A 13,040-nucleotide genomic window follows, 5' to 3' on the forward strand; every position below is an offset into this window, starting at 1 on the left:
TAATAGATCATTGACCCGTTTGTGCGTCTGGAGACTGAGACCAGAGAGATGGCTAAAGCTCTCTGTTGGTGCCCAGGATGGTTAGAGAAATAGGACCAAAGAAAGAAACATTTCAGCTTGATTTCCTCATTTCGGATTGAGCCACAGATGATTTGACTCTTATAGCAGATTGATCCTTGATTCTTATCAGTGCTATTCAATTATTTTTAGTCAAAGCCATTTCAAACCAGAAGGTGAACTTGAGAAATGAATTTAGGCATCATAACTAAGAACAAAGAAAAATAAAAGTATTACATTAATATTTATATTGCTCATGTCATCTCGTTTAATTCCTTGCCTACCACCTCTTCCTCGATAATGACCTTTCCATGAAATCCATTGCTTTACATGTACTGTATCTGACTAATAGGCTACATTACTCATAGGCTAGATTAATTCGGCTGCCTTCTACATGAAAAGGGTTCCAATGCCAGATATTCCTTGTCTAGCTAGATAAAGGCCCAGTGCAGTCAAAACATGATTTCCTGTGTTTTATATACGGTGCATTTGGAAAGTATTCAGAACTCTTGACTTTTTCCACATTATTTTACATTACAGCCTTATTCTAAAATGGATTAACTTGTCATCCCCCCTCATAAATCTACACACAATACCCCATAATAACGAAGCAAAAACAGGTTTTCAGAAGTTTCTGCAAATTTATAAAAAATAAAAAACTGATATCATATTTGCATGTGTATTCCGACCCTTTACTCAGTACTTTGTTGAAGCACGTTTGACAGCAATTACAGCCTTCAGTCTTCTTGGGTATGACGCTATAAGCTTGGCACACCTGTATTTGGGGAGTTTCTCCCATTCTTCTCTGCAGAACCTCTCAAGCTCTGTCAGGTTGGATAGGGAGCATTTCTGCACGGCTATTTTCAAATCTCTCCAGAGAAATTAAATTGGGATCAAGTCCGGGCTCTTGCTAGGCCACTCAAAGACATTCAGAGACTCATCCCGAAGCCACTCCTGCATTGTCTTGGCTGTGTGCTTAGGGTCGTTGTCCTGTTGGAAGGTAAACCTTCGCCCCATGTCTGACGACCTGAGCGCACTGGAGAAGGTTTTCATCAAGGATCTATCTGTACTTTGCTTCATTCATCTTTCCCTTGATCCTGACTAGTCTCCCAGTCCCAGCAGCATGATGCTGCTACCATCATGCTTCACCGTAGGGATGGTGCCTGGTTTCTTCTAGACGTGACGCTTGGCATTCAGGCCAAAGAGTTCAATATTGGTTTCACCAGACCAGAGAATCTTGTTTCTCATGGTCTGAGAGTCCTTTAGGTGCCTTTTGGCAAACTCCAAGTGGGCTGTCATGTGCCTTTTATTGAAGAGTGGCTTCCGTCTGGCCACTCTACCATAAAGGCCTGATTGTGGAGTGCTGCAGAGATAGTTGTCCTTCTGGAAGGTTCTCCCATCTCCAGAGATGAACTCTGGAGCTCTGTCAGAGTGAGCATTGGGTTCTTGGTCATCTCCCTGATTCCCTCTTTCCACATATATAAATGTTGCGTCTATTTCATAACATGGGGCTTGTGAAAGCGACCTTTTTCTACACATGAGAGGAACCAGACAAGAACATGGTCACGGAATCGGCTGTAAAACCCAAACTGTGGGAGCTACAAACTAAAAAGTCACCACCATCCACAGATGAGACTCTCACGTACACGACAGCCTTGGTTGTTTGGCTCTATGACATCTGCAAGCTTTTCGGCAGTTGTCTGAATTCTGTCATGGGCTACCTCTTTTCGAAGAGGTCTTCTCACAAAACTGACTGTCCAGACCGAACCGTTGGAGCTACACCCTCATATGTCACCAAAAGGGGAGACTCTCGTGAACATGGAGGTGTTGGTTGTTCTGCTCTTCAGTGCACACAGGCTTCAGGGGAGTCTTCTGATGGTAACCCAGTACCTTATTCCTTATAATACATTTTTTGACGGTCTGCTTTGTCATTTATGAATGTGTTATCCTATGGGCTACAGCAGGTCAATAAAAAATAATATATAAAGTCAGCAAATAAAGAAGTGTCCCTTTTTCAGGACCCTGTCTTTCAAAGATCATTTGTAAAAATCCAAATAACTTCACAGATCATCATTGTAAGGGGTTTAAACATTGCTTCCCATGCTTGTTCAATGAACCATTGACAATTAATGAACATGCACCTGTAGAACGGTCGTTAAGACACTAACAGCTTACAGACGGTAGGCAATTAAGGTCACAGTTATGAAAACTTCGGACACTACTGACACAACTGACTCTGAAAAACACCAAAAGTAAGATGCCCAGGGTCCCTGCTCATCTGCGTGAACGTGCCTTAGGCATGTTGCAAGGAGGCATGAGGACTGCAGATGTGACCAGGGCAATAAATTGCAATATCCGTACTGTGAGACGCCTAAGACAGCTCTACAGGGAGACAGGATGGACAGTTGATCCTTTACTCTGCAGTCCAACTCATCCCAAACCATCTCAATTGGGTTGAGTTTGGATGATTGTGGAGTCCAGGTCATCTGATGCAGCCCTCCATCACTTTCTTTCTTGGTCAAATAGCCCTTACACAGCCTGGAGGTGTGTTGGGTTATTGTCAAGTTGAAAAACAAATCATAGTCCCACTAAGCCCAAACCAGATGGTATGGCATATTGCTGCAGAATGCTGTGGTAGTCATACTGGTTAAGTGTGCCTTGAATTCTAAATAAATCACAGACAGTGTCACAGACAGTGTCAAGCACCCCCACACCATCACAGCTTCTCCTTGCTTCACTGTGGGAACCACAAATGCAGAGATCATCCGTTCGCCTACTCTGTGTCTCACAAAGACACGGCGGTTGGAACCAAACATCTCAAATTTGGACTCATCAGACCAAAGGCCGGATTTCCACCAGTCTAATGTCTATTGCTTATGTTTCTTGGCCAAATCAAGTTTCTTCTTCTCATTTGTGTCCTTTTGTGGTGGTTTCTTTGTAGCAATTCGACCATGAAGGCCTGATTCACACAGTCACCTCTGAACAGTTGATGTTGAGATGTCTGTTACTTGAACTCTGTGAAGCATTTATTTGGGCTGAAATTTCTGAGGCTGGTAACTCTAATGAACTTTTCTCTTCAGCAAAGGTAAATCTGAGTCTTCCTTTCCTGTGGCGGTCCTCATTATATCCAGTTTCATCATAGCGCTTGATGGTTTTTGCGATTGCACTTGAAGAATTTTTCAAAGTTCTTCAAATGTTCCGCATTCACTGACCTTCATGTCTTAAAGTAATAACGGACTGCCATTTCTCTTTGCTTATTTGAGCTGTTCTTTCCATAATATGGACTTGGTATTTTATCAAACATGACTATCTTCTGTATACCACCTTGTCACAACACAACTGATTGGCTCAAATCCATTAAGAAGGAAAGACATTTCACAAATGTACTTTTATCAAGGCCCACCTGTTAATTGAAATGTATTCCAGATGACTACCTCATGAAGCTGGTTGAGAGAGTGCCAAGCTGTCATCCAGGCAAAGGGTGGCTACTTTGAAGAATCTCAAATAAAAAATATATTGTGATTTGTTTAACACTTTTTCGGTTACTACATGATTCATAGTTGATGTCTTCACTATTATTCTACAATGTAGAAAATAGTAAAAATAAAGATAAACCCTTGAATGAGTAGGTGTGTCCAAACTTTTGACTGGTATTGTATATACCTAAAGTGGTCCTAAAATTATACATTTTATGACCATCTTAAAATAAGGATACATGTTAGCTTTAGTAAATATTGTAATCTAAGGGCTTGAACCTACAGGGGTCAACTCATTTATCACCTGGTGATGTCACCAGGCAAGCCAAAACTGCAATTTCAGGCTGTAATTTCAAACAGCTCTTACAATAAAAGTGCATTATCATCATTTTCACAATTTCACAGTATTATTCCAAGCTCATAGTGTCCAAATAATATATATAAAACACTTGAGAATCACGTTTTTGACTGCACTGGGTCTTTATACCAACGAGTACTTGCTGCAGATTTGATCATACATAAAACCACAGAAAGATTGCAACAAACATAATAACCCTTGAATGCTACTAAACTCCTGTATTACATTTCTGATGGCCCGGTTTAAGTCCTGCCTGTTTGACTGTGCTTCCCTAAAGTTTTTGTGCCAGAGGTGCTGATAGGGAATTTCTGATGCTAATTCCAAGGCGTAGGTGTCCCATCTGTTTCCTGATAGCCTACATACACGCAAGTTAGAAGAATAATTGAGCAACAAAGAAGGCGTTATGCACATTTCTCTATTGTCATGCACACAAGGATTCACATTCTGTTCTGAAAACCTATTATAATCCATTTACAAAACATATGTGCACATAAGGAATGATTAGGCAAAGAAAGAGGCACTGCAGTATTCAACGTGCAATATTCCACAGAAAGACTCATATGAGCTATACTGGGGTCGTCAGTGGTCTTTTGTGTAGACCTCCGAGTGCATAGAGACAAGATGGCTAGAGAAGATGGCTCGCAAATGATCTTGGTTATGCCTTAGATGAGCTGACTGAAGAAAGGGATTGAATTACCATCGCCTGATGAAAGACAAGAAAGAAAAGGGAACTGAATTCATCAGAATAATCTCTGTTTTAATGTGATGAATCAGCCCCAACTGTTAACCAGTGATGTGATTTAATTTCTCTCTTTCGAAAAAGAAGAAAACTTCATTATCTATTCTAGGAACCTAGCAAGTGCTTAGGGTGGGGAAATTAGTGTGGAGTTGCCCGTGGCAGCGAACAGCTTTCACATCCTTCAAGGGCCACTGAAGAGATGCTGCAAACCTGACTTGACATTGCCCAGCAAAGTACTTATGAGTGAGTGCTCACATTATGGAATATCAATGTAGAATACATCATGGAGTTCCCAGTTCATATACAGTATAACGGAGGCAAGTTATATTGGCCTATTTGTAAAAGGAATAACTCACAAGCGAACTAAGATCTCACATTCTGAAGCTATCTAGTAAAACTGAGGAATTGTGCAACCCTAGAATTGTATCGTTAGATGTACAGAATTGATTAGCTTGAAGAGAGATGAGTCTACTGTACAATTGGATCTCCGTGCTTTAGCATTGTGGTTTTCGCTCAGCCTGGGGAATGGACCGCCCTCAGAGTGGCTGGATCTGTTCAGCAATTCAAATATCCATCTACACAAACAAAACATGGTCCCCAGCATTTGATCTCATACGATATGCATGCGGTGCAATCTGCAAAGAAATAATTGCCTGAGATTGAGCCATTTCAAACCTGTCCTCTGGTCCCTCTATTTCCAGGCTCCATCATTTCCCATGACATGAGCCCTTTAATGGGTTTTCTCATCTCCTTGTCTCAGGTAATATGATGTATATTCATCAGAGTATAAACAGCTACCTCTGGGATAGAAGACGGATGGAGAGGCTATCTCATACAAACATGGTTTTGTTTGGAGAAATCAAAAGTGCTTCCTTATTACTACTGTGCAGATGCATGGTATTTGGCTTTTCTCATATTAACATTCAAACGCCTGAACCTTTATCACTTGTTTTCCCTCATCACTGCTTAGTGTTTGAGATGCTGTCAATACTGTATCACTTTATTTGTCAAGGTTGCTGGATGAGGCTGCTGTATCAAATCCTGTCAAATTGCATTGGTATAAAATCGTCAGAACCATAACTTTTCTGTAGTACAACATTTGTCTTTTGGACGTGCTACCATGTTGGTGGAGCTTTATTGGTCAATGTCAAGTTGTGTCATCTACTGTACCAATTCATTTCCCCCACATCCCCTTATCACTCTCCTTTGTTAGTTTGTTGTTAGTTTAAGCAACCTCTTCCTGATTGTGAAATATATGAAAACCAACACTGAGATGACAGTGTGAAATATTAGATTGTAATTCTCAGGGGATAAAAGGGGGGGGTCATTTACCTAACCAATAGAGATGTTAAAGGTGTATCCCACCGTAACATAGAGCTGTAACAGAAGTGATTTGAAATGTTTCAGCTACATTTGTCTTAGCCAACAGTGTCAGGTATCCCATATAAAGTTAGTCAGATTCTGTTCTTTGCCTTATATAGTCATCACACCACCAATGTGTCTTAAAGGGAAGGAACTGGGTGACATGTGTATCAGCAACATGTCCTGCCTCCGTTTATTAAGAAACATCTTCACAGTTATATTTCGTTCAATTGTGTGCTGCCAGACATTTTGAAGATATCCGTTGAGCATCTTTTCCAAAGTGTAAGTATCTTTGTGATTATTTACTTCACTAATTACATTTCTCTCAATTCACACAGCTTAAAACCCCAAGACTTCTGATCCCATTTGTCAAAAAGCTAGCTTTTCAACTTCTGGAAAAGTTTGTTGACATTGAGGTCAAAGTCGCTTTTGGGCTCTAGAGTAGTTTGGGTTAGAACAAATATTGAGTAATATGAGGCAAACATTTCATGCTAAAATCTTCATCAAATACTTGATTCATTATATCTATGATGTTATTGCCTCTACACTATAGGTAACTGCAGAGATCCCCATGACACTGACAGGAAGAACGCTTTTTGGACTGTTTCTCTTCATACCAGGTCTTCTGTCTGTGAACATGGTGAATTTCACCTGTGCAAAGTTGACTATCTGTGCATTACAGGGACAAACTGTGAAAGTAAGATGCCTCCATCAAACAAATACCAAAATTAAATACCAACACCTCTACTGGTTTAAAAAAAAACAGATGTGGAAATGGAGGGACAAGACTATACCTGAGGACCTCTCCACAGACCCAGAATATAAAGGTCGTTTGACGTTTGGTGGCAGATCTTTCCTTGAAATAAGAGATATTAGAAAGAGTGATGAGGGTGTCTACCGCTTTAGATTTAAGGCAGAGTCCTCTGGATGGATAAATAGTGTACCTGGAATCAAGTTGATTGTCACAAGTCTGCAGATAAAGAAGGATTCTGTGACAAATGGACAGAGGGTGAAACTGACCTGTACCACTAACTGCACTCTGAGTGATGACCCCACCTACATCTGGTACAAGAACGCTAAAATGGTTCCATACACCAACACCTTCAACCTGTCCCTCAACTCATTCAATAGTAGGTATACAGGCAGCTACTCCTGTGCTATAAAGGGCTATGAGGATCTCCGTGCTCCTGCAGTGTGTCTACAAAGAAACTGTTTGGATGTGAGTTACACCCCCAAGACAATCTGTGGCTTCCCTGGGTCATATGTAGACCTACCTTGCACTTACACATTCCCCAGAGGTCTCAATATCTCAGAGACACTTTGGGTGAATAGTACAGATCTCAGAATGGAGCCTGAAGATCTGACTCGGCACCCGGAGTATGTGGGTCGTGTGGAATATCGTGGCAACGGTAGTGACTGCACCCTGAGAATCACAGATTTGAGAAAGAGCGACTCGTCCAAGTACAGGTTCCTGTTAAAAACGCAAGGGACATACTTCAATTCGCCAGCGGTCTCCCTGTCTGTCACAGACTTATATGTGCATGTATATCCTGACGTCGTGGACCAAGGAGCCTCTGTGTCGATCTGGTGTCATACCCAGTGTGGTCTTCCGCAAGGCTTTGGGGGCTTCATCTTGTACAAAGACGGACAACGCATAACCAGCCCAAATGGTGAAAAAGGTTACATAACAATCCACACAGTCAGCAGTGAGGATGCAGGTAGCTACTCCTGTGCACTGATTGGTCAGGAGAAGTTACCCTCCCTGGAAGCTACACTCACCGTCACTGAAGGACCAGTGTCTGTGTTAATTTTTGTTCTGGTGGTGGTGGTTCTCCTGACTGTCGCAGCTCTTCTGGTCTTTACCTTTAGCACACTGAAAAGGAGAAACGTGGGAGGGCATGATATTAGAATGAACGTCCAAACTGTCAATAATGATGGCGCTCATCTAGATGTCAGTAGGAGGGAGAGCTCCCCCAACTATGAAAACGTTGAACATATCTATGCGGACCCAGATGAGTTTGATGACACGTACACAGCTCTTCGGCGGGGGCATTGGCACTCCGTGTATGACATCATCCAGAGGAGGGAGTCACCACAGAACCTGGACTAAAGGCTGTCTGTGAGGAGAGCACTGACAGAATTAAAATGCCATTTTGGACTGACCAATGTAGACATTTTCAAATAAATGCAACTTAAATGTTTGATATCAAGACATTTCGAAAGATTTTGGACATCACAGCAATGTTGAGGGAATTCTATTTGAGTCAGAAAAAGATCATGTACATCATTTATCATACGAGAGACAAAATTCATAAATTCTACAGGACAACAGCAGAGTCATGTCTTAAGTGTAAAACTAGCAATGACTCACTAGTTAATGCCTTCTGGGAGTGCTATGAAGTCAAAACGTTATGGGCAGAATTAGAAAGCTGTCTGTCAAAAGTTTTCCAATGTAAGTTTACTTTTAATCAATCTATCTGCATATTTGAAGACATGGTGAGTATTTCAAGACTTAGTAAGATACCCAATGGACTGGGCAATATTATTTTCTTCACTTACATTAGAGAAAGTATTACTTAAATACTGAAAGTCAAATGAAACTCCGTCGTGAAGAGGAGGGAAGAATCAATGCCTTGTTATTTAAATATGTAAAACAATCTGTCTACAGACAGAAACAACATAACATCATTTGAAGTCATATGGGGCAGAGTCTTACAAGTATCGGGGATGGATACGGGGGTAGATATGGTGGGAACATGTGGGTGTGAGCATGTGTGATGTCATTAATGTTTGTGGAAATGTATGTAAATGTGAATTTTTTTATTGTTTATTGTAAAAAAATAAATAAATAAATAAATATATATATAAATAAATAAATAAATATATAGTACCAGTCAAAAGTTTCTTTATTTGACTATTTTCTACACTATAGAATAATAGTGAAGACATCAACACCATGAAATAACAAAAAGAGCGTGCATAGCTGTCATCAAGGCAAGGTGGCTACTTTGAAGAATCTCAAATATAAAATTGATGTGTTTAGCACTTGTTTGGGGTTACTACATGACTCCATATGTGTTATTTCATAGTTCTGATGTCTTATTCTACAATGTTGAAAATAGTACAAATAAAGAAAAACCCTTGAATGAGTAGGTGTGTCCAAACTTTTGACTGGTACTGTATGTAAAGAGAGAGCACTGGCTCTAAACGAAGGCCAGGACTCACAAGATGGATAGATATGCACAAGGTCATTGGATACATTCTTGAGAAAGGCTGATTTCTCTTTCCTTTTTAGGGAAACATGTATTGAATGGAAATAATAGCTGTAATGGCTATTTCTATGGTTATTATTACAAGCAAATGCATACAAGCTAGTTAGTGTGCCGTTATCTACAGCATGTAACCTCATTTGCTCACATTGTATATAGACTTTTTTATACTGTATTATTGACTGTATGTTTGTTTTACTCCATGTGTAACTCTGTGTCGTTGTATGTGTCGAACTGCTTTGCTTTATCTTGGCCAGGTCGCAATTGTAAATGAGAACTTGTTCTCAACTTGCCCACCTGGTTAAATAAAGGTGAAATAAATAAATAAATAAACATTTATAGGCTTGTGTAGGCTACATTAAAGAAACCTAATATTATTATTTTATTTAGTCTTTTGTTTATGACTACTGCCAAGACAGGAAATGACCTTCCATAATAACCTGAGCGTTTAGCAAATAGGCCACTGATTACCTGCTGATAGACTTGAAATAATTACAATTTAATCATGCTAAACAAATATTCTGGCCATAGACTTAAACATTCAGAATACTCCATGCAATGTCTTCCGTAGTGTATGCACAGTGATGACACTGACCTGATGACACTGACCTCATTAGTCCTGTCACTGTGATCTACACACTGAGGAAGCATTGAAAAGAATGCCACGTAAGACCCACTCCACCGTAGCCCTGCCAGATTCTCTGCAGAGTGCACATCATCCTCAACCTTGTCCTTGCTCTCTCTAGAGTTTGACTGTGAGCGGGCACAAAATGTCACCAAGTTGAAGTGGCAGACAGGCACCCTCTCTCCGGGGCTTCAGGTCGCTTCTCCTCTCATTAGAGAACATAACACAATCTCAACCTTCTCCTCAAATCAAATAAGGAGTAGGTGATGATGTCCTCGGCAACCTGAATGCTCTTAACGAGTTTCAAATGACACTATTTTTTCTATCCCTCTGTTTCTATCCCTCTGTTTCTATCCCTCTGTTTCTATCTCTCTGTTTCTATCTCTCTGTTTATATCCCTCTGTTTCTATCCCTCTGTTTCTATCCCTCTGTTTCTATCTCTCTGTTTCTATCCCTCTGTTTCTATCCCTCTGTTTATATCCCTCTGTTTCTATCCCTCTGTTTCTATCCCTCTGTTTATATCCCTCTGTTTCTATCCCTCTGTTTCTATCCCTCTGTTTATATCTCTCTGTTTCTATCCCTCTGTTTATATCCCTCTGTTTATATCCCTCTGTTTATATCCCTCTGTTTCTATCCCTCTGTTTATATCTCTCTGTTTCTATCCCTCTGTTTCTATCTCTCTGTTTATATCCCTCTGTTTCTATCCCTCTGTTTCTATCCCTCTGTTTCTATCCCTCTGTTTCTATCCTTCTGTTTATATCTCTCTGTTTATATCTCTCTGTTTATATCTCTCTGTTTCTATCTCTCTGTTTATATCCCTCTGTTTCTATCCCTCTGTTTCTATCCCTCTGTTTCTATCTCTCTGTTTATATCCCTCTGTTTCTATCCCTCTGTTTCTATCCCTCTGTTTCTATCTCTCTGTTTCTATCCCTCTGTTTCTATCCCTCTGTTTCTATCCCTCTGTTTCTATCTCTCTGTTTCTATCGCTCTGTTTCTATCGCTCTGTTTCTATCTCTCTGTTTCTATCTCTCTGTTTATATCTCTCTGTTTATATCCCTCTGTTTCTATCCCTCTGTTTCTATCCCTCTGTTTCTATCTCTCTGTTTCTATCTCTCTGTTTCTATCTCTCTGTTTCTATCTCTCTGTTTATATCTCTCTGTTTCTATCCCTCTGTTTCTATCCCTCTGTTTCTATCTCTGTTTCTATCCCTCTGTTTCTATCCCTCTGTTTCTATCCCTCTGTTTCTACCTCTCTGTTTCTATCCCTCTGGTTCTATCCCTCTGGTTCTATCCCTCTGGTTCTATCCCTCTGTTTCTATCCCTCTGTTTCTATCTCTCTGTTTCTATCCCTCTGTTTCTATCCCTCTGTTTATATCCCTCTGTTTCTATCTCTCTGTTTATATCCCTCTGTTTCTATCCCTCTGTTTCTATCTCTCTGTTTATATCTCTCTGTTTCTATCCCTCTGTTTCTATCCCTCTGTTTATATCCCTCTGTTTCTATCCCTCTGTTTCTATCCCTCTGTTTCTATCCCTCTGTTTATATCCCTCTGTTTATATCCCTCTGTTTATATCTCTCTGTTTCTATCCCTCTGTTTATATCCCTCTGTTTCTATCCCTCTGTTTATATCTCTCTGTTTCTATCCCTCTGTTTCTATCTCTCTGTTTCTATCCCTCTGTTTCTATCTCTCTGTTTCTATCCCTCTGTTTCTATCCCTCTGTTTCTATCCCTCTGTTTCTATCCTTCTGTTTATATCTCTCTGTTTCTATCTCTCTGTTTCTATCTCTCTGTTTATATCCCTCTGTTTCTATCCCTCTGTTTCTATCCCTCTGTTTATATCTCTCTGTTTCTATCTCTCTGTTTATATCCCTCTGTTTCTATCCCTCTGTTTCTATCCCTCTGTTTATATCCCTCTGTTTCTATCCCTCTGTTTCTATCCCTCTGTTTATATCCCTCTGTTTATATCCCTCTGTTTCTATCCCTCTGTTTATATCTCTCTGTTTCTATCCCTCTGTTTATATCCCTCTGTTTATATCCCTCTGTTTATATCCCTCTGTTTATATCCCTCTGTTTATATCCCTCTGTTTCTATCCCTCTGTTTCTATCCCTCTGTTTATATCTCTCTGTTTCTATCCCTCTGTTTCTATCCCTCTGTTTATATCTCTCTGTTTCTATCCCTCTGTTTCTATCCCTCTGTTTCTATCCCTCTGTTTCTATCCCTCTGTTTCTATCCCTCTGTTTATCTCTCTGTTTCTATCTCTCTGTTTCTATCTCTCTGTTTCTATCCCTCTGTTTATATCCCTCTGTTTATATCCCTCTGTTTCTATCCCTCTGTTTCTATCCCTCTGTTTCTATCCCTCTGTTTCTATCTCTCTGTTTCTATCCCTCTGTTTCTATCTCTCTGTTTCTATCCCTCTGTTTCTATCCCTCTGTTTCTATTCCTCTGTTTCTATCCCTCTGTTTCTATCTCGGTTCCTATCCCTCTGTTTCTATCCCTCTGTTTCTATCCCTCTGTTTCTATCCCTCTGTTTCTATCTCTGTTTCTATCCCTCTGTTTCTATCCCTCTGTTTCTATCCCTCTGTTTCTATCCCCCTGTTTCTATCCCTCTGTTTCTATCTCTGTTTCTATCCCTCTGTTTCTATCTCTGTTTCTATCCCTCTGTTTCTATCCCTCTGTTTCTATCCTTCTGTTTATATCTCTCTGTTTCTATCTCTCTGTTTATATCCCTCTGTTTCTATCCCTCTGTTTCTATCCCTCTGTTTCTATCTCTGTTTCTATCCCTCTGTTTCTATCCCTCTGTTTCTATCCCTCTGTTTATATCTCTCTGTTTCTATCTCTCTGTTTATATCCCTCTGTTTCTATCCCTCTGTTTCTATCCCTCTGTTTCTATCCCTCTGTTTCTATCTCTCTGTTTCTATCTCTCTGTTTATATCCCTCTGTTTCTATCCCTCTGTTTCTATCCCTCTGTTTATATCTCTCTGTTTCTATCCCTCTGTTTCTATCCCTCTGTTTCTATCCCTCTGTTTCTATCCCTCTGTTTCTATCCCTCTGTTCCTATCCCTCTGTTCCTATCCCTCTGTTTCTATCCCTCTGTTTCTATCCCTCTGTTTCTATCCCTCTGTTTCTATCCCTCTGTTTCTATTCCTCTGTTCCTAT

The 13,040-nt window shown here is 40.2% G+C and overlaps 1 protein-coding gene across 1 annotated transcript; it reads left to right on the forward strand.

The window, feature by feature from the left end:
• Positions 1–6,103: 6,103 nt before the first annotated feature.
• On the forward strand, positions 6,104–9,622 carry LOC118383944 (sialoadhesin). The gene is made up of 2 exons (XM_035770321.2): positions 6,104–6,274; positions 6,546–9,622. The coding sequence occupies exon 2, from the start codon at positions 6,564–6,566 to the stop codon at positions 8,100–8,102; it is 1,539 nt and encodes a 512-aa protein (XP_035626214.1). The 5' UTR covers positions 6,104–6,274; positions 6,546–6,563; the 3' UTR covers positions 8,103–9,622.
• The last annotated feature ends 3,418 nt before the right edge of the window (positions 9,623–13,040 follow it).

This window comes from Oncorhynchus keta, chromosome 4 (genome assembly GCF_023373465.1).
Source record: "Oncorhynchus keta strain PuntledgeMale-10-30-2019 chromosome 4, Oket_V2, whole genome shotgun sequence".
Taxonomy (NCBI): domain Eukaryota; kingdom Metazoa; phylum Chordata; class Actinopteri; order Salmoniformes; family Salmonidae; genus Oncorhynchus; species Oncorhynchus keta.